The 26,437-nt window shown below is 43.7% G+C and overlaps 1 protein-coding gene across 7 annotated transcripts in view; it reads left to right on the plus strand.

Annotated features, from left to right (window-relative positions):
- The window catches only part of klhl17 (kelch-like family member 17), a 77,896-nt gene that overhangs the window by 4,202 nt on the left and 47,257 nt on the right, over window positions 1–26,437 (plus strand). For 4 of the 7 annotated variants that reach the window (XR_010969628.1, XM_068017053.1, XM_068017050.1 and 1 more), the window contains 3 exons: window positions 9,589–9,768; window positions 16,243–16,353; window positions 23,040–23,301. Coding sequence is in view for 6 of the 7 variants with exons in the window: in XM_068017053.1 (XP_067873154.1) it covers window positions 16,351–16,353; window positions 23,040–23,301 (265 nt within the window). In the remaining variant the exon portion in view is untranslated. Of the gene's footprint in view, window positions 1–60; window positions 108–5,016; window positions 5,276–9,588; window positions 9,769–16,242; window positions 16,354–23,039; window positions 23,302–26,437 lie in introns of those variants that run through there. The other 3 variants (XM_068017052.1, XM_068017048.1, XM_068017051.1) reach the window with 3 other exon arrangements.

Raw genomic sequence — 26,437 nt, forward strand, 5'->3', positions numbered from 1 at the left:
CTCTCAAGGCGCTTTTGGGTAACAGGGCAAGCCCTCACCCTTACATTTGGCATAGTCAGCAGGATACACCATATCGGGACCGTGACAGCGAGCAGATCAATCAAGGGGTGAGTACCTTTTATTTTACCTCCCATAGTTAGGAAAGGTCTACCTCACAGTCGCGGGACTGGTACTTTAAGTGGGTATCAAAGAACCAACGCCTGGAGACTCAAGTGCCGAGCGATCAAAGTGCGTGCCAGGGTAGTAGGTCGTGGGTTGAGAGAACCGGGCAGAGAGCCGCGCTGAGAAAGTGTCAACGCAAAGCCACATAGTAGCTGAAGCCGCACAGGGGGTTTAGGGGTATCCCGAAGGCCGTTACTGAGCAGGAGACCGCGCTGAGAAAGACCGCAAAGCAGACCTTCACAAGAGGTCAAGCTGCGCAGGGGATTTAAAGGTTATCCCATAGGTCCATGTACCGTGTAGGGGATTTAAAGGGTATCCCACAGGTCAGTACCGCCCAGGGGATTTAAAGGGTATCCCACAAGTCAATACCGCTTGGGCAGACCACACACTGACAGAATGACCAGTAGTGCAGATGGCCTGGACTGGGGACTGGAGGGGTCCCTTATGAGGTTTATAGCAGATGAATGTGAAAATTTGACCAGGTAAAATGAAATGTAATGACCCCCCCCCCCCCCCACCCCCAGAAGTATAAAGAGCATGGTAGAAGGGCCAAAAGAAAAGTCTGAAGGATAGGGCAATTATGATCATTATCAATTCTTATATGGGACTCTGCCGCCGACTCCACAAACATTTCCAAAAGCAGAAACAAATCAACAGCTAGTCCTGAAACAAGTCCAGAGATAGAAACAAGTTTCAGGAAACGATTGGTAGAAATGACATTGGAAGTGTCACAGTGGTCTAGAATACTGCTGAAAGGTGTGTCGGTGTGTGTGTCGGTGGGCTGGGAAAGTGGAGTTCCTGAAGGCATGTTGTGCGGATGTATCAACTGAAAGGGAAACGAGGAAGGCGAACGAGAGATTATTGAAGCAGAGGTTTAGTGAAGCTGAGCAGGAGCGAGACGATGTTAAGGCCGCCTACCAGGTTTTGCAGTCAGAGTGCGAGATCAGGATAGACCATGCATTAAGCTCAGGGATTTACTCAGCCCTACCGGAGGAAGGGAGAATGGCTCGAGGCACCTGGGACAAAATGAAGACTTGGGTAACTAGGGCTATGGGCCTCAGAAAAGGGAATGCCGACAATCATTTGTGAGAGTAGGACTTCTTGCATGCTCATAATAAAAGATCATTCGTTTGAACAAGACATCCGACTCGCGAGGTATTTTTGGGTACGAGGGCAAGCCCTCACCCTTACGCCCACACAGCCCCCACCCCACATGAACTGTATCACACAGCGACAGGCCTGGGATCACAGTTATCTTTTTCTCCACATGATGAGTTCCTGATCTTGGTCACCCTGCTGGAGAAAGGTGCAGAGAGGAGACCAGCCTCCTCGTCAGAGAAAGCAAGGACATACAATATCCCCTTCTCTTTGCCTCTTGCCAGAGTTGTGTTTGAAATAAGATTTGGCAGTTTCAATCCAGTTCTTGGTTGCTGAGAGATCTCACAGCACAACATTGTTCCTATTTTGGTAACAGTAACAGGAATTTATACTGTGCCTGTTAATGTAGGAAATGGCCCTTGGTGCTTCACAGAGGTGTAATGTGACAAAAATGAATGCTGAGACATAAATGTGGGGATAATAGGAGGGTAACCAAAAGCATGTTTATGGAGCATGGTGTAACAGAGGGTCTTTGAAAGAGGAGAGGGAGGTAAGCAGGGGGAGGGATTTAACAGGAAGAAAGACTTACATTTATATAGCACCTTTTACAACCTCAGGAAGTCCCAAAGCACTTTGCAGCCAATTAAATACTTCTGAAGAAAAGCAAAAATACTGCAGATGCTGGAAATCCAAAATAAAAATGGGAAATGCTGGAAATACTCAGCGGTTCAGAGAGAGAATAAGTTACTTTTCAGGTCGATGACCTTTCATCAGAACTGTTCCGACAAAAGGTCATTGACCTGAAATGTTATCTCTGTTTCTCTCTCCGCAGATGCTGCCTGAACTGCTGAGTATTGCCAGCATTTTATTTGAGTATTTTTACAGTGTCATCACTGTTGTAATGTAGGAAACATAGCAACCAAACTGCACACAGTAAGGTCCCACAAATAGCAGTGTGATAATAACCAGATAACCTGTTTTAGTCGTGTTGTTTGATGGATAAATATTGGCCTGACCATCAGGAATAACTCTCCTGCTCTTACTTGAAATAAGTGCCACGAAACCTTTTACGACCACCTGCAAGAGCAGACAGGGCCTCAGTTTAGTGTCTCATCCGCATGACGACACCTCCCAACAGTGCAGCACTCCCTCCGCACTGCACTGGAGTATCAATCCAGATTTGTTTGCCATTCTCACTCTGAGACAATAGTGATTGACGTTTGGAAAGTAGCAAAACTTGTAGTGGCTCAGCGGAGCATATTTCTCTGAGGACATCCTGTGCCATCTTCCATCTGTAACTCTAGAGGCATGTTGTCAGGGCAGAAGAGCGAGAGCGTTACAGCTGATACACCTGAACAGGGATTTCCTGATGCTAACACAGGTTGTACAAAGTGAGAACTTGCACTGCACAATTCTGTTTTATAGAAGCCTCCCTCCAGAAGTTGGTGAACCAAAGTGCGATGGGATATGGAGTGGAGATTAGTTATTGTTTCTAAGGAGAGAATGTTTGAGCCAACAACATGTATTTATATAGTGGCCTGAACATAGGAAAACATCAAGCTGCTTCACAGGGGCTTTTACAAGACACTATTTGACAGCAGTCCACATAAAGAGATATTAGGACTGATGAACAAAAGTCTGGTCAAACAGGTAGGCTTTAAGGAGTGTCTTTAAAAGAGCAGAGAGTGGCGGAGAGGTTTAGGCTGAGAATTCCAGAGCTTAGGGCCCAGGTTACTGAAGGGACAGCCACTGGAGCTATGAAAATTGGGGTCGTGCAAGAGTCCAGAACTGGAGGAGGCTACAAATGAAGGGAGGGGCGAAGCCATGGAGGGATTTGTAAACAAGGATGAGAATTTTAAAATCGAGGTGTTGCTGGACTGGGAGCCAATGTAAGTCAGTGAGAACATGGGTGAACAGAACATTTGCTCTTGAACTGAGTGGCTTGCTGGGCCATTTCAGAGGGCAGTTAAGAGTCAACCACATTGCTGTGGGTCTGAAGTCACATGTAGGCCAGACCAGGTAAGGATGGCAGATTTCCTTCCCTAAAAGACATTAGTGAACCAGATGGGTTTTTTTTAATGACAATTGATGATAGCCATTACTGAGACTAACTTTGAAATCCAGATTTCTATTAATTTATTGAATTTTTATTAATTCATTGAATATAAATTCCACAATCTGCCATGGTGGGATTTGTCCCCAGGACATTCACCCAGATCTCTGGATTATTAGTCCAGTGACGTTATCCCGATGCCACCGTCTCCCCAGATGTGAGTTACAATACAGGCAGCAGAGTTTTGGAGGATCTCAAGCTTACAGAGGGTGGAAGATGGGAGACCGACCAGGAGAGTTAAGTCTAAAGGTAACAAAGATGTGGATGAGGATTTCAGCAGCAGATGAGCTGAGACAGGGCCAGACCCGGGCGACACTACAGAGGTGGAAGTAGGCGGTCTTGTTGATGGAGCAGATATGTGGTCGGACGCTCATCTCGGGGTCAAATATGACATCAAAGTTGTGACAGTCTCTGCCTCAGGCAGCGACCAGAAAGAGGGATAGATTTTGTGGCTGGGGAACGGAGTTTGTGGTGGGGACCGAAAACAGTGGCTTCAGTCTTCCTAATGTTTAATTGGAGAAAATTTCTGCTCGTACAATATTGGATGTCGACCAGTGTGAAAATCAGAGATATTGGAGGGGTCGAGGGAGGTGGTGGTGAGGTAGAGCTAGGTGTCATCTGCATACACGTGGATCCTGACATTGTGCTTTTGGATGATGCAGCTTCACGGCAGTATGTAAGTGAAACATCGGAGAAGTCCACACTACCTCCTCTCGAGGTTTTCCAATGACCAGCTCCAGAACAGTGCTGATAGCAGCTAAATAGAGGCCATGTATCCACTTTGTTACCTGGGAAATGGGAGTCTATAACGAAAAGGAGCAAAAAAATGCCTTTTAAAAGGAGGAGAAATCAGATTGATCATGATCACACAAACAGTGGTGTTACAGTTCAAATTGTGATGTACAGTACTAGGCAGCACATTCAAAATAATGATACAGGTAGGAATTTAAACAGCACTAGGCACATTTAAACACTCGAACTATAAAAGTTTTTAGAATTTCATGAACAGTTTAAATACTCTGTGTCACTGGAGGAATAAGTGTGACGTTTTGTCTGATTTTGAAGCTTTCTGTCTGCTATCTGCTTTCCATAGCCTATTCCCTCTGCTCTGCTTCATACCTTGCCTCTGCTTCCATCCCTGTCTGCTCTGTTTCACTTCCTGATTCTTCTCTCCTCTCCTGTTCTATTCTGGGATAATACAGTGCCAGCATCTAGAGGCCAGACTCATCTTGTGTCTGTGGCAATGTATAGCTTTTTGCATGTTTCTGTGACAATTGTTATGACCGTGTGAGGAAGGGGGTCTCAGGCTCCCCTTTTGCCCCTTTCCTGGTTTGGCCGTAACAGGGTTTATCTTTTAAAACAGTGTTTTTAGCTTACTGCCTCAGTGAGTCCTTGCTCACTGCTCTCTAATTGTAATTGCAAATGAACCAATCAGAGAGGTTTTCTTAGGGTTAAACAAGAAAGATGTAAGTTTATTAGCCTTATCACTCTGACTCGGTTAAAATTGCTAAAAATATGTGACACAACCACACTAGCATGCATACGAGATAAGCACACACACAAATAGATACCGAGTGGAAGAAAGAATTAAAAGAGGGGTTTAAGTAGGGTTGGCAACAAATAATTCAGTTACTGTCTTTCAGTTTTGATGTAAAGTCCTTGGTTGAAATTGAGATCTTGGAGTTCTCGCTGGGGCCCAGTTCACACTTTCAAACTTGCTGCTCTGGTACTAGAAGACTGAAGCGGTGCTCTGTCTTGAAGTTTCATCTGCTGCCATGGGTCCCTGGGACTTTGCTTCAGAGAGAGACAGAGAGAGCAGAGATCTTCCTCCTTGGTTCTCAACTTGCAGTCTGTTACCTTTCTGTGAGGCATAATTCAAACAGTTCCCAGTCTGGCCAGCCGGTAAGTCATGTGACTATCTGTTTGTTTGAAATAGCAATTTCTTGGAGGGTTGCTGGACATCAGCGTCTTCCAGACACTCTGGGTGGGGTGGTGGTGGGGGTGGAGGTCTGTCTCTGACAATATCAATGGCTCTCAGTGTCTTTTTGATCATCGCTATTGACAAAACCCATCTGGCTAATTGAATCAGGGAGCACTCCCATTGTCTCTCTATTCAACTGTCTCTCAGAATGCAAATGTGCAACCATGTTTTAAGGTTCAAGTAGTGTCCTATATGATGAAATTAATATGTTTCCATTTGGCAGGTGTGTCTTCCATCATACAATGAACATTATTTGTTGCCTGGTTATTGCCAGTGTGAGCCTAGTGCATACTATAGTGTAGTCATATACAAAGTAAAGTTGCCTTTTCAATGTGTTTACTTTAGTGTTAACAATTTCACCCCAGTAGTGAATCTGGAAACTTCACCTCGAATGTTTCTGAATACAGAACACTACCCTTTTCTCAGTTGTACTTGTTCTTCAGAACTGCGGCTGCTTTCTTTGACTCTGAGAGGTACAGGAAGGTATTAAACAGATAACAAGTATACAACTGTTACACTTTTGCACAAAGAATCCAGTGATTAAATGTTCTGGGAGTTTTAGTTCTGTTTGATAGAATTCAGCAACATAATTTAAAGGAATGTCCATTTTGTAAATTGTTATAAAGAAATAATTTGCATTTTTATATCATATCTTACACATCCTCATGACACCCCAGAGTACGTCACAGGCAATGAAGTACTTAAGTGTAGTCGCTGTTGTATTGTAGGCAAACATGGCAGGCAGTTTATGCACAGAAAGCTCCCATAACCACTAATGAACTAAATGGCCAGATTATCTGGACTAGGCCTGTATTCCCTAGAATTTAGATGAATGAGTGGTGATCTAATTGAAACATAAAAAATTCTTTAGTGACTTGGCAGGCTAGATGTTGGGAGCATGTTAACCCTGTCCTGGGGGCACAGTCTCAGACGAAGGGTCAGCTATTTAGGACTGAGATGAGGAGAAATTTCTTCACTCAAAGGTTTGTGAATCTTTGGAATTCTCCAGAGAACTGTGGATGCTCAGTCATTGTGTATGTTCAAGACAGAGATTGATAGAATTTTGGGTACTAGGGGAATTAGGGGATATGGGGGTAGTGCGGGAAGGGGGAATTTGAGGTTGAAAATCAACCACGATCTTATAGAATGGCGGCGCAGACTCAAGGGGTCGAATGGCCTACTCCTGCTCCTATTCCTTATGATTAAGCCTTGAATCCACAACCTTCTGACTCAGAGACGAGAGTGTTACCATTGAGTCAAAACTGAAATTTTGTGACTCAAAATGTGCTTTATTTTTAGAAGACACATGGGCCTGATTTTAACCCTGTTTAGGTGAGTTTTGAGTGAGTTAAAATCAGGACCGTGTGTGGTATTTATTATTTTGAAGGTTATTTAAGAGCCATAAGGTTAAGTGGGGCACCGCATTCATTTCTGCAATCCACCTGTATCTCCACTTCAGAAAGCACCATAGAGGGCATGGGGATTATCCTTTCGATTAAATACATTGTATATGTGGACAAGGATGGTACAAAACAAGGGAGAGAAATTAGTTGATCTCTTGTGCTGATGGACAACATAAAATTAATTCTCTGTCTCTCTCTGTCTCTCTCTGTCTCTCTCTGTCTCTCTCTGTCTCTCTCTGTCTCTCTCTGTCTCTCTCTGTCTCTCTCTGTCTCTCTCTGTCTCTCTCTGTCTCTCTCTGTCTCTCTCTGTCTCTCTCTGTCTCTCTCTCTCTGTCTCTCCATCTACCTTTAGTTGTCTCCCACTCTGTGATCCTGTCTCTTCCTCTTTGTCTTGATGCATGTTTTCCCCCTCTTCAGTTTCCTCGTTTTTCCTTCTCTGGATGCTATAGGACAGTGTGAGGGAGAACAGTGTAAATATGGGTTAACTATTTATAGAGGTGATCTCATGTCAATTGTGAATGACCCTGTAGGACGATGGAGCTGAATCCAGACAGAACGCTGATTAGAGGGCACAAGTCAACCTAACCGGTTCTGTACTGTAATTCAAAATGAACATTACTTTACCCTTTTCTGCAGCTAGCTCCTTCTTCTGCATATGTGATCAACTTCAAACATTTCAGAATGAACTTATCAGCGACTGCTATTCAAGTTCTCCACCATAAAACGACACTAACTCCCAAAGATTCTTCAGTGTGTGAGGTGCTTATAGATGTTTCAGTGATGTGACCAGAGACCACCTAAGTACAAGAATTTCCTTTTTCAAAACTCTAGTTGACTTTGAAGTTGGTTAATAAATAACTAACATTTCAGTAACTTTTATGGTATTTTATATTTTGTGCTTTAAGTTGACTCAAATAAAAGAACCAGGTTTATAATGGCCTTGTAGCTATAACTCTTCGCTAGGTGACTGACAACCCTCATTTTATATTGAGAACTCCCTACGTAAACTTGAGGTCACCCAAACCTCTGCTACCAGTATCTTAACTCACATTAAGCCCCATTCACCCATCACCCCTGATCTCGCTGGCCTACGTTTGCTCCCAGACCGGCAATGCCTCAATTTTTATCATTCTCATCCTGGTTTTCAAATCGCTGCATGGCCTCACTGCCTCCTTATCCATGTAACTTCCTCCAGCCTTACAACCATCCGAGATCTCTGCACTCTGGCCTTTTGAGCAGCACGATTTTTAATCGCTCCACCATTGACTAGGTCCTAAGGTTGGGAATTCCTGCCCTAAACCTCTCCACCTTTCCTGCTTTTAAAACTCTCATTAAAACCTGCCTCTTTGACCAAACCTTTGGTCACCTGGCCTTATCTGGCTCAATGCCAAACTTTCATAGATTCATAGAAACTTACAGCACAGAAGGTGGCCATTCAGCCCATCGTATCTGTGCTAGCTCTTTGAAAGAGAAGCCGTGCTTAGTCCCACGCCCCCGCCTTTTGTCTGTAACCCGTGAGTTCCTCATCCTCAAGAACCTGTCCAACTCCCTTTTAAAATTGCTTACGGAATCACCTTCCACTGCCTTTTCAGACAGAGCATTCCAAATCCCGACAACTCTCTGGGGAAAAAAAATCTCGTCTCGTCTAGATCTTTTGCCAATGATTTTAAAGCTCTGGCCTCTGGTTATTGACCCACTCGTCAGAGGGAACAGTTTTTCTCTATCCCCTCTATCAAAGCCTCTCACCATCTATAAAATTACCTGTTAACCTTTTCCATTCCAAGGAGACTAGTCCTAACTTTTCCAGTCTCTACATAGAATTGAAGTCCCTTATCCCTGGTTAAACCCTGTTTAAACCTCCTTTGTGTACTTTCCAAGGCCTTTGCATCTTTCCTGATGTGTAGTGCCCAGAATTGTCCAAAATACCTCAGCTGAGGCCTAACCAGTGATTTATACAGTTCTAGCCTGATCTCTCTGCTTTTATATTCTATTTAGATACCCAAGTAACCCATAAGTTTTTTTTAAATCAGCTTATCAACTTGCCCTAGCACCTTTTTAAGGATTTGTGTATATAGACACCAAGATCTCTCTGATCATCTACGCTTTTCAAAATCATGCCATTTATAGTATTTTGTTTGCTAACATAACTATGAAGCACATTGGGACATTTTACTATGTCAAAGGCACAAGATAAATGCAAGTTGTTGTTGTAGAGGGATAACTTATCAGCTTTGCCTCCGCCGCGTGAGGAAGTAAGCAAAACTACAGCAGAAGGAATCTTATATCTCTGAAGAACACTTTTGTAGCTCAGCCAAGAGGACTTGGAAAGATTGGATATTTCTGGATGGGGCGAGGCTGTCCCATTCTCCTAATTGTAGAGACTGCATCTATACAGAATACTAAATGGGATGTTAACGATAGAATAAACCAACAAAAAAAAAGTAGACCTTGAAGAGGTTAAGCAATTCCTGTGAGTGAGTAGGTTTGCTTGAACTCTGCTCTCCTGCATGGTATCTTCTATGTGAACTGATCCCCCAAAATTTACTGCTGGTATTCCTTCTATTTTGTGTCCTGAGGAATCCCAATAGTGCCAGGCAAAAATCCATAAAGACGTTTCTTAAATGTTCTCAGTCAGAAAGAACACACAAAAAGCAGTGCATTGGCACTACTGACTGGACCACATTCAAGGTATCCTACCAAAACTGGCACTACTGAGCCCTCATCTTCTCTCCTGAGGGAGTGCTGCATTGTAAGAGTTGCAATCTTATCAAATGAGATGTTAAACCGACGCCAAAACTGCCTGTTGTTGTTGATTTGTTGTCGCTGTTTAGATGGATATAAAAGATCCCGTGGCGTTATTTGAAGAGAAGGTTCTCCCAATGTCCAGGCTGTAACTGATTCTTCCATCAACACCTTCAGAACTGATTAACTGGCTGCGCACAGTGACTACACTTCAACAGAATTCATTGGCTCTGAAATACTTTGGGATGTCCTAAAGGTGCTATATAAATGCAAGTTCATTTGTTCATTTTTTTTTTCCTCCTTGCATTCTGTCTTCAACCCTGATGGTATCTTGTGCTATTGGTATTGGCTCTTCATCTAGATTTGTCAGCTGTTAACAAAAAGAAAGTCAGGTGGGGGACTAGCAAGTGTGTATTGCACAGAAAGAGGAAGGACAGGAAACCCGGCCGTGGGAAATAAAGAAATTGAAGGACACAGAGGCCTTAACGCCAGGCTGGTACAGAACATGCTGATGGTTTACCAGAGACTGTGGCTAAGACACAACCCTCTTAGCTATATTGAGAACATTTATTACTCGAGCCTTTGTGCATAGGCTAAGTTTAAAATAGGAGATTAAGAGGCAATCTAATTGAAGTGTTTAAGATAATCAAATTATTTAATGCGATAGATAGAGCGAAACTATTTCCTCCAGTGGGATAGTCCAGAACAAGGGGGCATAACCTTAAAATTATAGCTAGGCTGTTTAGGGGTGATATCAGGGAGCACTTCTTCACACAAAGAAGCTATTGAGGCTGTGGGGTTCAGTTGAAAACAGGTTGATAGAATTTTTGCTCAGCAAGTGTATCAAGGCTTTCAGAACCAAGGTTGGTGTTCAGCTGAAATTAAGATACAGATTAGTCTTAATTGAATGGAGGAACAGGCTTGAGTGACTGAATGGACTGTTCCTATTGCTAAAGAATATTATTTCCTCTGTGTTGATTTAGAGTCTATCAAGTACAGGAGACGAGATTTGTGATCTCTATTATCTAAGCATCACGATTCAAACGAGGAGCATAGACTGGGTGTGGAGCTGTTGCTAAGCTGCCTTTAAGTGGAAAAACAAGGTCATTCCTTTCACTAAAGAGGAAAGATATGGAAAGGAGAAGAATTCTCAATTTGTGGGTCCACCCACGTTAGTTTGGCGGCAACTGAGATTTCTTTTCTTCCTCTCCTTTCTATTGGATCGTTTTTTTGCGGTCGCTCAGTTGCACCATTCATTGTGTTACCCCAGACAGTGGCTGTTGGTGGGTTATTCGACTTTGGAGATTATCACAGTCGAGCTCAATTGGGCCTTTACCAGAGGTTCACACAGGGCTATTTTGGAACATAAGGACAGCAGTCACGAGTAGCAAGCCTGGCACTATGAGCATTTGTAACCTGGCTGAGATTAGCTCAGTCTTGGAACTTCCCTTATCTGTGTGGTGCAAAGCCGCTGGTGAGAGCTGCAATTGAGAGATTTGTGTGGAACAATAACCTCCAGAGTAAGTTTTCAATCTTGGTATAATATTCCTAATGTATTGTAATATCAAAAGCTGTTTTTTTTTTTTTTGGATTATCCAACCTAACGTCTACTATTCCTTACCCTTTATTTCTCTTCTGTGAAATGCTTCAGCACGTTTAGCATCTTAATGGCACTAATGTAAGTTGTTATTTGAAAACATCCTTGGCATAATGTTATTTTACACAAAGCACCTTTGTCACATCAAAATGTCACACACTGAATTAATATTGGAGTATAGTGATGGTTATACGAGCAAGCAGTGCTGTTCTGAACAGTCAGTTAGTCTTTTTAGGTGATGTTGCTTGAAGGAGGAATATTGTAAAGGGCAGCAGGGGAATACCTTGCTTTTCTTCGAATAATGTCATGGGACCTTGAGCCGAAACCATCAGAACAGGTAGACAGGGTCTTAGTTTAATGTCTCATCAAGAGGCCAGCTCTTCAAAAACTACAGCATTAAAATGTCAGCTTAGATTATAAACTAACAGTCTGATTACAGGGCTGAAAACTACTACCTTCCGTCACAAGTGAATGGTACCAACTGAGTTAAACTCCCTGCTTGTGGATCTTGGTGCAAGTGCTGAAGTTCTCTTCTCAAAATGGGAGACATCTTGTTTTGTTCGAACTTGTAGCTCCCTTTGTGGCATTTTCTGGACTGGTAGAAATTTAAATACTTACTCCTGGGATAGTCAGGCAGTTGTTTCCTGCTTGATTTATAGAACGGGTGGCATGTAGCTTGACCGTTTGTGTCTGCACCCTGTCGGAAGTCTATTCAACGTCAGCAGGAAGAATTCAAAATGATTGAAAGCTTGTCTCCAAAGTCAATCATGTGCTGTATAAATAGAAGACACACTGAAGATTGGCGAGTTATGGAAAATAAATCACCATTCTTCAGTTATGCAATTGGTCATGTATTCTGATAGGCTCATTTTAATGGAGGGCCAGGAAAGTCTAGCCTCACAGGGTCCGTCCCCTTCGAAGAGTGACACCATGAACATTTCCTGGCTGGATTTGCTCCATCCAAAATGACTTTTGAATAAATTAAATCAAGAGGGTGAACTTGAGCAAATCAAACCAAAAGCTTCAGACAGGGCCCACTGGTTACGGAAGGCAAGTTGTGCCTTTGGTGCCATTAGTTTGCAAGGGCCCCTAGAGCGGTTGGGCACTTGCCTCATTTGCTCCACCAGTAGTAGCAGGACCTTTATAACCTGGAATTGCTGCCTTCCGTGTTGTTTTGGTCGCTGTGAGGCGGCTATGGAGTGACCACTCCATGGCGCATACCTGGGCGGATGTATGGAGGTTGTGAGTTGCCCAAGCGTCAAAACCCCCCCTCTCGGCCTTCCTGGTGGGGTCCTTGAGTTGTGTACCTATCGCAACCTGTGCATCACCAACTCGTTCTTTCATAGTAAACCCTGTCACCAGGTTTCTTGGAGACACCCAAGATCACGTCGTTGGCACCAGCTGGACCTCATCGTCACAACAGCGTTTAAATCACACGCAGCTTCCACAGGGTGGACTGCGACACCGACCACTCCCTGGTATGCAGCAAGGTTAGACTCAAACCAAAGAAGCTACATCACTCCAAGCAGAAGGGCCGCCCGCGTATCAACACTAGCAGAATTTCTCATCCACAGCTGTTACATAAGTTTCTAAATTCACTTGAAAAAGCCCTTCAGAATACTCCTAAAGGGGATGCAGAGACTAAGTGGGCCCACATCAGAGGCGCCATCTATGACTCAGCAATGACCACCTATGGCAAACGTGAGAAGCAGAATGCAGATTGGTTTCAATCTCACTTTGAAGAGCTGGAACCTGTCATAGCCGCTAAGCGCATTGCACTGTTGAACTACAAGAAAGCCCCCAGTGAGTTAACATCTGTAGCACTTAAAGCAGCCAGAAGCGCTGCACAAAGAACAGCCAGGCGCTGCGCAAATGACTACCGGTAACACCTATGCAGTCGTATTCAGCTGGCCTCCGACACCGGAAACATCAGAGGAATGTATGATGGCATTAAGAGAGCTTTTGGGCCAACCATCAGGAAGATCGCCCCCCTCAAGTCTAAATCAGGGGACACAATCACTGACCAACACAAGCAAATGGACTGCTGGGTGGAGCACTACCTAGAAATGTACTCCAGGGAAAATGTTGTCACTGATACCACCCTCAGTCTCTGCCAGTCATGGATGAACTGGACGAACAGCCAACAAAATCGGAACTCAGTGATGCCATTGATTCTCTAACCAGTGGAAAAGCCCCTGGGAAGGACGGCATTACCCATGAAATAATCAAGAGTGCCAAGCCTGCTATACTTTCAGCACTCTACGAACTGCTATGCCTGTGCTGGGATGAGGGAGCAGTACCACAGGACCTGCTCGATGCCAATATCATCACCCTCTATAAGAACAAGGGTGACCGCGGTGACTGCAACAACTACTGTGGAATCTCCCTGCTCAGCATAGTGGGGAACGTTTTTGCTCGAGTCGCTCTAAACAGGCTCCAGAAGCTGGCTGAACGTGTCTACCCTGAGGCACAGTGTGGCTGTCGAGCAGAGAGATCCACCATTGACATGCCGTTCTCCTTTTGCTAGCTACAGGAGAAATGCCGAGAACAACAGATGCCCCTCTACGTTGCTTTCATTGATCTCACCAAAGCCTTTGACCTCGTCAGCAGGCGTGGTCTCTTCAGACTACTAGAAAAGATTGGATGTCCACCAAAGCTACTAAATATCATCACCTCATTCCATGACAATATGAAAGGCACAATTCAACATAGCGGCGCCTCATCAGACCCCTTTCCTAAACTGAGTGGCGTGAAACAGGGCTGTGTTCTCGCACCTACACTGTTTGGGATCTTCATCTCCCTGCTGCTCTCTCATGCGTTCAATGCAAGCAGGACCATTGCATTGAGCAAGCTGCAGTTACTGCTGACTGGGAGCTCGCAGTATGATCCTTGGAGCTATGCAAGTGGTGGCAAACTAGGTGAATGAAAAGGAAAGTCTGTGCTAACAATATCTATATTAGATTCTATATTATTTCAGTTCCAAATTGCCAATCCCCAATTCTATACTTAATATTGTAATCGTTAGTACATCATTTTTTCAATATTGAAGATTTTCTAATTATATAAGAGGATCATAGAATGTAATTCTGGACATTATAATACTTTGCTAAAGATGTTATTGCTGTAATATGGTATTGGGTGAGGCTGGTTAGAATGTCTCTCAGCATATCCTATAATTGGGGCGGCACAGTGGTGCACTGGTTAGCACCGCAGCCTCACAGTTCCAGCGACCCGGGTTCAATTCTGGGTACTGCCTGTGCGGAGTTTGCAAGTTCTCCCTGTGACCGCGTGGGTTTTCGCTGGGTGCTCCGGTTTCCTCCCACAGCCAAAGACTTGCAGGTTGATGGGTAAATTGGCCATTATAAATTGCCCCTAGTATAGGTAGGTGGTAGGGGAATATAGGGAAGGTGGGAATGTGGTAGAAATATGGGATTAGTGTAGGATTAGTATAAATGGGTGGTTGATGGTCGGCACAGACTCGGTGGGCCGAAGGGCCTGTTTCAGTGCTGTATCTCTAAGTAAATAAATAAATGTGCTGTCTCCTATGCAGATAAGAATATTCAGTTATAATCCACTCTGGCAGTGTTCTGTTTATGTTGTTAACAGCTGTTGCCTTGGCATGCTCAACACATGTAGACCACACACAAACATGTTGGGCAGTTCCTTTGCCTGTGGTTTGATGAAACTTTCTTTCATCTGGCTCCGTACCTGCATGTTCAGGGCACAGTGAGTTCACTATCTAGGGCTTTAGTATCATCGCTGAACCCCTCACTATCAACATCCTGGGGGTTACAATTGACCAGAAACTGAACTGGACCAGCCACATAAATACCGTGGCCACAGAGCAGGTCAGAAGCTAGGAATTCTGTGGCAAGTAACTTACCTCCTGACTCTCCAAAGCCTGTCCACCTTCTATCAGGCACAAGTCAGGAGTGTGATGGAATACTCTCCACTTTAGAACATTAGAACATTACAGCGCAGTACAGGCCCTTCGGCCCTCACTTGCCTGGATGAGTGCAGCTCAAGAAGCTCGACATAATCCAGGACAAAGCAGCCTGCTTGATTGGCGCCCCATGCACGACCTTCAACATTCACTCCCTTCACCACCGACGCACAGTGGCAGCAGTGTGTGCCATCTACAAGATGCACTGCAGCAACTCACCAAGGCTCCTTCGACAGCACCTTCCAAACCCGTGACCTCTACCACCTAGATGGACAAGGGCAGCGGACGCATGGGAACACCACCACCTGCAAGTTCCCCTCCAAGCCATACACCACCTTGACTTGGGACTATACCGCCATTCCTTCACTGTCACTGGATCAAAATCCTGCAACTCCCTCCCTAACAGCACTGTGGATGTGCCTACACCCCAAGGACTGCAGCAGTTCAAGAAGGCAGCTCACCACCACCTTCTCAAGGGCACTTAGGGATAGGCAATAAATGCTGGCATAGCCAGCACCGAGTCTGTGCCGACCAACAACCACCCATTTATACTAATCCTACATTAATCCCATATTCCCTACCACATCCCCACCATTCTCCTACCACCTACCTACACTAGGGGCAATTTACAACGGCCAATTTACCTATCAACCTGCAAGTCTTTGGCTGTGGGAGGAAACCAGAGCACCCGGCGGAAACCCACGCAGACACAGGGAGAACTTGCAAACTCCGCACAGGCAGTACCCAGAACTGAACCCGGGTCGCTGGAGCTGTGAGGCTGCGGTGCTAAGATCCATGGTGCTGATCAACGAAGATTCAGCCAAATATCCTCCTTCGACCAGTACCACTAAAAACAGATAGCACCTCATTGCTACTTGAGTGATGCTGTTGGTGCAGAATAGCTGCAGTGTTTGCTTACCTTATAACAGGGACTGTACTTTTTACGTTGGATTTTTTTTTGTGTTCAGTTTACAAAGTATCACTTTGCAAAACAGTATCTATACATTAACATGTTAGCATTTTTAACAGTGGAAGGATATTTAATGCTGGCTTAAGGGTGCTGTGACCTTTTTTTAAAAAAGGGAAAAAAGAAATGATTGCATGTTGTCATAAAAATCAGGTCACAATCGCCATGTTAGTTACCTGTTTTCTTCAGATTACTTCCAGATTTTAAAGCTGCATTATTCCCTTTCTCCTTTTCAGACTTCCTCATTTCACAAATTTTAACTCAGCCAACCAAAGATCTCTCTAGACTTAGGCGGATCTTTCACTAAAGAAACTTCTGGAAGGTTGAGTCTAAACTTTGTGAGAATGGTAAGTGTTGCCATCCTTTTAACGGAAGCTGAAGCCTTAAGCTTTCGGTTGCTTAAGCAACAACAAAGATGATTTATTGCTTCTGCCTTGCTTGTTTTAAGTGTTCTGTTAAATTTAAAGCTGGCTTGTTAGCATGTTAACCAGTAACTATGAGCAGCAACTTTTCACATTAGTGTATTTAAGTGGAAGGGAAGCATACATCAAGATGAAAAATGGACAGCATTTCCCAAAAGTAAAACGTTTTTGCAATATCTCAGTTGGCGCAATAAGCTGGATCAGTTTGACAAGTTGATTGTGCAGCAAAGCTATTACACTATTCACATTTCATTTTGAACAGATTTCACTTTGAGTGCAGCTCACTTCCAGCTCACTGCTAATGGGATGAAAGGTTTGTAAGGTCCTGGCACGAAAAGCATCTCTGCCAGTTTGCAATTAACATGGAGTCACGGGCATAAAATTGTCAAATACACAAAGAAGTGGCTCAGAGAGATGGTAATTGTGTAAAACTAGGGCGGAGGGTTAAATCATGTTGAGGTAAAGGAAAGGCAGATTTTCTCTGCAGAAGATAATATTTGCCTCAGCCCCAGCCGACAAGCCCTACTGCTTTAGTCACATTTTCCAGTTGCCTCTGCTGGTCACCCTATGGCCTCTCCAGTGACATTACCAATTCAGTGTTGTTGAAGAGCAATATGGAGTGCAATACTGTAGCCCCAGTTCCCTGACCCACACTCCCTGTGAATGTGGCTCCCTAGTGGGAGCCAAGTTAGGATCATTTAGGTGCTGGGATCTGGGTGGAAACTACCCCAAATCACTTCATAGAAACCTTACAGCTACGAGAAAGAGAGAGGAAGCGTTTGTCTGACAGTCCTGCTGGATATCAACAAAGACCCCAAAGATAAAAGATCAGCATCTAACCTACAGCAGCTGCAAGCAGTCGCCCTAAGTAACTTTAGTTTACACTGCAGGGTGAAAACTTTTTCATAAATATCTTTCTGTATCACGTGCTACGGTGATGTCATGTGTGTAATGCTGTAGAGTTAAAACAGAATTTAGTACTAGCTGCTGTTATTTACGAAGAATGTAAAAGCACACCAAGCGTATACTAATATATGGACTTGCCTTTTGGAATTCCATTGTTTCTGTGCTTTGAGAAAGGAGGAGGAGGAGAAGAAGAAATTCCAGAGAAACAGGTATCATGCACATAGACCCCACCTGAATCATTGGTACCCACAAAGGGGATCCAAAGGTGCTATAGTCTCCTCCTCAAGAACCACTTGCAATAAAGTGTTCTCTATTCTTAAAAATCCCCAGTGTGGAAAAAAATTCTAACTTCCCCATTTGTTCTTACAATGAGAAGCAGTGATCTTTTCCCAAAACTACAAACCAGCCTTTCACTATGTATTCTCGGAAAATAACCTTTCATAATTTTGAAAAACTCTGTGTATCCACCCTTAACCTTCTTCGTTCCAAAACCCTTGATTTTTCAAGCCATTCTTCACACCTACAACTTGTCATTCCTTCTGTTATTTTAGAACATCTTCCCCAAGAAACCATTTCCTCACCATAATGGGGTGCCCGAAACTACAAACCAACGTCTTGTACAAGATCCAAGATAGATGAATTTCCCTGGAGTTTTATGTGATTATCTTGGGGGAGCAGGAAGGGTTTATGCAGAACTTTCTCTCAGGTGATTAAATAAATGGGGTAGGAGAGGTTGTACAGGAAAGAGTGAGTTTGATGGAATGAATGAGTTTTTCTTGTTCCTTTTTACAATAGATAAAGTGAGATCTTTATCGCTATACATTGTCAGTCATCAACAAAGGGAGTGGTTGATGACATTTTGCGTATCAATGGAGGGTTAGTGACCCAGTACAATGCCACAGCATCATCTGCATTTTTGGTTTTGTTATCATTTAAAAGTTTGTAGTAATTACTGAGCACGGTCATAGGAACAGGAGTAGATCATTTAGCCCCATGAAACTGTCCCGCTGTTCCATTAGATCATGGCTGATCTGTACCTCAACTGCACCCACCTGCCTTTACCTCATATCCCTTGATACCTTTAACTAACAAAAATCTATTGATCTCAATCTTGAAAGTTCCATTTGACTCCCCCGCACCACCTGCATCCGCAGTCTTTTGGAAGATAGAATTCCAGATTTCCACTACCCTTTGTGTGAAGGATTGCTTCCTGATTTCACTCCTTGTGATTAGAATGTGGAACTTGTTATCACAAAGAGTAGTTGAGGTGAAGAGCATAGATACATTTAAGGGGAATATAGATAAACATGAGGGAGAAAGGAATCAAAGGTCATGCCAGTAGGGTTAGATGACGAGTAGGAGGAGGCTGATGTGGAACATAAACACCGGCATAGACCGGAAGGTCTGAATGGCCTGTTTCAGTGCTGTACATTCTACGTAATGAATGGCCTGGCTGAAATTTTAAGATGATGCCCTTAAAATGTAATACTGTAAGGTCAGTGAGAGTATAATCCCTTTCCTAATGGAAAATGGGAGACTCCCCATTCTTCACAGTAATTGACCCGCTAGCAAAACGTTATGCTGAGAAAGTGCACTCTTCAAACTGTGCCCTGTGCCAACTTTGACAGTGGATTATTAATAATGGAGGAAAATGGGTGTTTGCTCACTTTTCATTAAAGGAGGAGCTTGAGGTCGAAAGGTCATGATGTGCATCACTGTGAACTGCAGCACGTGTAATATAAGACCATAAATTCCTGTTGGCGATGTTAGCATGTGAATGCTAATGGATTGTGGCATTCTCTGTTACGTTAAGGGAGCCCTCACCCTATTCCCTTTAAATGAGCATGTGCCGCTGCGAATACATCAGGCAGAGGAATGTTATACAAGCGCTTCAGGCATTCATCCAGCGATATCCCCAACAGAAAGTTCTAGTATATAATAGCCTAGGTCATCCTATCGAACAATATTGCCACATCCTGTGTCACTATGAGAATTCTCTAGTTAGTTAAATTAGCATTACAGCATTCATATTCCCGTGTAGAATTGAAAAGATTTTAGCCTTTCCTCTTGAAGTGATGCTTCCTCACTGACTGTTGAACCCATTAGCTCGAGGTCCAGATGGACCTAAATATTTCCTGTGGGCCAGGCTCCTACAACTTGGGTCTACCAGCAAAAGCAGCTAAACATATCAAAAGCAGCTGTTTTGAACAAGTGGTTTCGTTGTAAGTTCTGAGTAACAAGGTCATACAAGAGTCAGAAGCACTTTCGTCCTCCGTTCTGAGCTGATGGAGGATGCATTTCAATAAAGTTATTAGAAAATGGAGAGCAAAAGCAAGTGGACTCCATCGAAAAATCAGTAAGAGTTGATGGAGGCGGGGTCATTGAATATTGTTAAGGTAGATAGATTCTTGTTAGGCTAGGGAATCAAAGGTTATCGGGGGTAGATGGGAGTGTGGAATTCGGGACAGAAACAGATCAGCCATGATCTGAGTGAATGGTGGAGCAGGCTCGAGGGGCTGAATGGCCTACTTCTGCTCCTAACTCGTATGTTCGTATATCTCCAGTTTTATTTTTTGTTATGTTCGAGTTTATTAACATCACTTCTATGCATTCCTCCTTTCTCAGGAACATCTTAATGACAATTAAGGATGGTCAATAAATGCTGGTCTTGCCACCGACACCCACATCCCATGACCAAATAAAACAAACCTTTGCCTCCACTACTGAATCAGTTTATGCCCTGGTCCCTTTGTCCTGCTTGACTTAAAACAGTCAAGGAAATTCCCTGGCGAGAAACCTAAAGGCACCATTGCAACTCTTGAATAGTGGTGCATGTGCAGTCACCTTTATAACTGGTGTTTTGAATCTACCCCAAAAAGCAAAGCAGGACAAATTCGCCCCACTAGTAGCCTTAGCGTATTCCAGCACTGCTTCCAATTATCTGGCTGCATGAACTAATTGAATATGAAACCAGTAAAAATAACCCTGAAAATAACAGGATTTGGTGTGCTTATACTTATCGTTCATGCTTTAATGGGACTCCCCTTGATGATGCAGTCCAAAATGCTTTTACGTCTCTCAAGAGAGAAACTGTGACACAACACCAGTGATAATTGACTAAAACATTCAGTGCAAGAGTGAAAAACACTTCTGTGTTGGAGAAAATTCAACTTCTTTTCATTTTAATCATTTGTCATTTTAATTTTTAACTCTCATCTGTGGGTCACTGTATGTTTCCTTGCCAGAAAGGGGAATCTGTTCTCCAGTAGGTCTCAGCCTTACTGTATCACCTACCCCTTTAGTGACATTCCCAGTTCCCACCTAGATCCTTCTGTCACCCAGCATTGTTTTCTTGGATTTTTCTTGATTATATTCCTTTGAGTGAGATGCACCAACAAGTGTTATTAAACTGACAGAAAATTATCGAATAAATGGAGGAGAAGATGCTTAGTTTACTGGATCAGTGAATGTATATGTCACATTTAGGTGCTCTTACATTCGGCCCAACTAATCAGTGCTAGCATTCATGCTCGCCGCGAGCCTCCACACATCACTCTTCATCTCTTTTCTCTGGGATCTCTCATTTCTCTTTTCTTTTTCTCTATATATCCCTGTAAAATCTTTGTGCTGTGTTTGCAATTCCATCCCTTCCCCTCCCCTCCCCTCCCCTCCCTCAGCTGCAGCCTTGCTACTGGCTCAGTTCCAGATTCAGAGAAACAATATTGATGGTTATTCAAAAAAAATAAGTGGCCGCACAGAGAAGCGGTTAGAGAATATAACAGCAGCCTCTCCCACCCGACAGATTACTGGAGCTTGCATTTCCTTGTGCCTGACTTTAAAAATGTTCCTGTTAAATATTGTAAATGGCTGTAGATATGAGAACGATGCTCAGTAAACTGCATTTAAACTGAATTTTCACCTTCACCAATTGGCGGATGCCTAAAATCAGTGTGGTCACATGAACTGGTGATCCCCTCCCTCAGATTATTGCCATGGCAGCAAAAGTAAAGATTGCTAAAAGTTGACCATAAGTGTACCCTAAAGATGTACGGTTGGAGTAACCATCTGCTGTGTATAGATTGTCTGAATGATAATGTGTTATCCAGAAAATGTTTCCATATTTGGATATCAATATGTGATTTCATTTGACCTGACTTGGAGAGTGTTGTGTGGATTCTCTCAGCTACTCACACTGTGAACATCCATATGTATGGCTCCAGTAATGTCAGTATTCAGATGGGAGAACATTCTCTTGACGAACATTTCCTCTCGCTTTAAATGCTACTTTCACCATCTGCGGCCCCCTCCCCCACACTCCGTGAATAACGAGATGGGAGACCCGCTAATGCAGGCTCCACCACAAACATTTGGGATTTAGGAACACAAGGAGGTCATTTAGCTCCTCCAGCCTGTTCCTCCATTCAATGAGCTCATGGCTGATCTGTGACCTAACTCCAGATACTCACCTTTGTCCCAGGTATCCCTTAATACCTTTGGTTAAATCCAACAGTCTCAGATTTAAAATTAACAATCAACTCACCGTCAAGTGCCATTTGCAGAAGAGAGTTCCAGACTACTTTCACGTGTAGAATTATTTATTTCTTTTATTTAGAGATACAGCACTGAAACAGGCCCTTCGGCCCACCGAGTCTGTGCCGACCAACAACCACCCATTTCTACTAACCCTACAGTAATCCCATATTCCCTACCACCTACCTACACTACGGGCAATTTACAATGGCTAATTTACCTATCACCTGCAAGTCTTTGGCTGTGGGAGGAAACCGGAGCACCCGGCGAAAACCCACGCAGTCACAGGGAGAACTTGCAAACTCCGCACAGGCAGTACCCAGAATCGAACCCGGGTCCCTGGAGCTGTGAGGCTGCGGTGCTAACCACTGCGCCACTGTGCCGCCCATTGTTCCCTAATTTTACTCCTGAAAGGCCTGACTCTAATTTTTTAGGCCATGTCCCCAAGTTCAAGACTCCTCAACCAACGGAAATAGTTTCTCTCTATCTACCCTATCTGTTCCCTTTACTATCTTGAAAACTTTGATCAAATCAGCCCTTAATTTTCTAAGTTCCAAGGAATGGAACCCTAGTTTGTGTAATCTCTCTCCATAATTCAACTCTTGGAGTGCAGGTATCATTCTACTAAATCTATACTGCGCTCCTTCCAAGTCCAATATATCCTTCCTAAGGTATGATACCCCAAACTGAACACAGTACTCCAGGTGTGGTCTAACCAGGGCTTTGTATAGCTGAACCATGACATCTACCCCCTTGTATTCTAGTCCTCTAGATATAAAGGCAAGCATTCCATTAGCCTTTTAAATAATTTTTTGTACCTGTTCAGGACATTTTAATGATTCATGTACATGGAGCCCTAAGTCTCTTTGGACCTGAAATGAGGTGAAATTTCTTCACTCAAAGAGTTATGAATCTTTGGAATTCTCTACTTCAGAGGGTTGCGGATGCTCCGTCATTGAGTATATTTAAGGCTGGGATAGACAGATTTTTGAACTCTCGGGGAATCGAGGGAAATGGAGAACAGGTGGGAAAGTGGAGTTGAGGCAGAGGATCAGCCACAATCATACTGAATGGTGGAGCAGGCTCAAGAGACTGTATAGTCTACTGCTGCTTATGTTCTTATGACCGCCGCTGCTTCTAGTTTTTTTTGCTGAAGTAATGCTTCCTTTTTATAGTCACAGAGAGTGAAACCTGCAAAAGAAGGCACATCGGAGAGAAGTCCCGTAATGGAGGGTGGAATGCAGCTGCTGAATCGCGATGGCCACAGTATCTCCCACAATTCCAAGCGCCATTACCACGACGCTTTTGTGTCGATGAACCGGATGAGGCAGCGAGGATTGCTGTGTGATATCGTCTTGCATGTGGGCAACAAGGAAATCAAGGCCCACAAACTGGTGCTAGCCTCATGTAGCCCTTACTTCCATGCTATGTTTACCAGTAAGTACCCAAGCCTTTCCTTGTAGGACTTAGGCGTGCTCGCTGGAGAATTAAACCGGCGTTCTGACAATTCGTGATAGTGAGATATGATGCAAAAGGAACTGCAACTGGTGAAAATCTGGAATACGAGTGAATAGCAGCTGTAAGAAAACATTTCAAGGGTAATTAGGGATGGGTAATAAATGCTGGCCTTGCCAGCGACACCCACATCCCATGAATGAACAAAAAATGTTGGAGACTCCTGCACCAAACTAGAAAGGGAAGATTGACTGACTTCGGGACTAACCAAACTAGAAAGAGGAGGGAAAACAAATGGATTTTTTAAAAAGATCACTGGCCAGAATCACTAAGTATTCGTGCAAGGAGGATAGTCAATGGGTTGAATAGTCTGGGGATGGACACTGAAAATACTGTTGGAAAGAGGTAAAAATTGCTGAATGACATAGAAAGATCAGGGGAAAATGCAGCAGGCGAGCATTTAAAACAGCCACAATATGAGCGCTCCATCCCTGCTCAATTCACACCTACCGCCATTTTGGCTGGGCCTTCCTTTTTTTTAGGCTGCTGAGATGACCGCCTGACTCAAACAGGAGATTCATTTAATGCAAAGTCAAAGCTTTCCTTAGTGGGACCAGGCAGAGCAGGAGTGGACCCCACATGGAAAATTCCGGCTTCTGCTTTCCTCGGTGTGGCCCCTTCCTTAGTGCAAAATATCCCCGATTTTCTCTTTTATCCCCCGCAACCCCCCACCTCATGGCTAACCTTGGTGCCAACGGGCAGCAAACGAGCCCCCCAATTCTGACCACCTCAAAGCCTCTTTGCTGTCTCGTCCAGCTTATTTCAAGTGGACAGCTGATGGTGGGATGAATCACGGGAGGTAAAATAGTCCCCAAAAGGATGACATCCGGCAGGTCAGAAGCTTCCCTCTGTCCCTGCTCCCACCCCTAAAGTGGTTCCCAATTAGAATCCCCTCTTTTTCCCCCCCCCCACCCACACAACAATCATCTCAAGACAACTGTGAAACAACTTGAACTTTGCAAAAGTTGAGATGGGATATTGATCTTGGGATGGGATCTTGACAACTATAAATATCAATTATTTCTTGCAATTGCTCAGGATGCTCCTGTGCTAGGGAATGGTAGGGAACGGTAGCATAGTGGTTATGTTACGTGACTGGTAATTCAGAGGCCGGGACTAATGATTTGGTGACATGAGTTCAAATCCCACCAAGGCAGCTTGGCAATTTAAATTCAGTTAATTAAATAAATCTGGAATGAAAAGCTAATTGCAGTAATGGTGACCACGAAATACTGGATTTTCGTAAAAAAAAAAAAAACATCTGCTACACTAATATCCTTTTCGGGAAGGAAAGCTGCCTCCTTACCTGGTCCGGGGAGCCTACATGTGACTCCAGACCCACAGCAATGTGGTTGACTCTTAACTGCCCTCTGAAATGGACTAGCAAGCCACTCAGTTGTCATGAAAGCAGCTCATCACCACCTTCTCAAGGGCAATTGGGGATGGGCATTAAATGCTGGCTTTGCCAATGATGCACACAGCCCGTGAATGATTTTTTTTTTTAAAAAAGGATTCCATTAATCAATCTTTTTTGGTTCTAAGTGTTAATTCTGCCTGTAATTAAAAGAAACCATTTATTATTTATTTTTTTTTAGAGATACAGCACTGAAACAGGCCCTTCGGCCCACTGAGTCTGTGCCGACCATCAACCACCCATTTATACTAATCCTACACTAATCCCATATTCCTACCAAACATCCCCACCTGTCCCTATATTTCCCTACCACCTACCTATACTAGGGGCAATTTATAATGGCCAATTTACCTACCAACCTGCAAGTCTTTTGGCTTGTGGGAGGAAACCGGAGCACCCGGAGAAAACCCACGCAGACACAGGGAGAACTTGCAAACTCCACACAGGCAGTACCCGGAATTGAACCCGGGTCGCTGGAGCTGTGAGGCTGCGGTGCTAACCACTGCGCCACTGTGCAGATAATCATCTTGATCTTTATTCCAGATTTATCACAATAGCAGGAATTTTTTTTTTTAAAACAGTTTTAACAATTACCGGCGTGGTGGAGTGGGAGACTAGTATCAAGGTTGGTTTGCTTATCCTGGTGTTGTAGAATGGATCATAACAGCCTGAATGTATGTTGCTGTTCTCCTTCAAACTGCTGTGTGTGCCTAACATTGGGTTCAGTAACGCAGTGGACTGTGTGGTTCCATTGACTGGAGAATGACTGACTTGTTGGCTATGTTGAATTCTAATTTCACTCTCAGGGGAAGTTTTATTTCAGTTTTTATTTTGGGAAAGGTTGGTAATTAAGTAAAATCAGAGAGTTCTGATGAAGGGTAAGTATTCCCAATGGACACGACCTGCCTCTTTACAGAATCTCATTGACTTATTGGGGTCATTTTAATTTTCATTACAGGGCAAAAAAACAGACAATAGCAAATCAGCAACCAGTTATACACCTCACCCGAGTTACTTTTCCATTGGAGTCTATGTTGATGGAAGGATATCTCATTCCCACCAACATGCATCAGAAAATCATGGGCAATGCGCCTGTAATTTTCTCATACACACTGACACCCGGGGATCTGCCGCTGCCACGGGCTGAGAAATTTACCTGATTAATTTTCAACCGTGTATCCATTTATTTTCAGCTATCTGAACTTCCTAGCTTCCTGAGGTCATCTGATTTGCGATTTACCCGCCATTAAAGCAACAGTGTTACGAACAGTCTTTATAAACCTCCAAGGCCACAAAATTCAAACCATCAAGTAGGAAATATAAGCACAATCTTCAGCCACGTTGCTACAACTCGGAGGCTAAAGATTGAACACCCTGCTGTGGGCCCTTGTCCACTAGGTTGGCACGACCAATATTTCTACAAATTCCACAAATTTTCCATCCCATTTCCCTGATTATTGGTGACAATTACCAACTGTGTACTATTGTAGGAGCACCATCACTACAAAGAGTGCTGTGACTTCAGGAAAAGAACCATCACCACCTTCTCAACTAGGGATGGGCAATAAATGTGGCCTTGCCAACGTCACCCATATCCCAAGAGCAGAAACAATTTGTGTCACCATCCACCATTGTAAATTGCTA

Source organism: Heterodontus francisci, chromosome 37 (genome assembly GCF_036365525.1).
Source record: "Heterodontus francisci isolate sHetFra1 chromosome 37, sHetFra1.hap1, whole genome shotgun sequence".
Classification (NCBI taxonomy): domain Eukaryota; kingdom Metazoa; phylum Chordata; class Chondrichthyes; order Heterodontiformes; family Heterodontidae; genus Heterodontus; species Heterodontus francisci.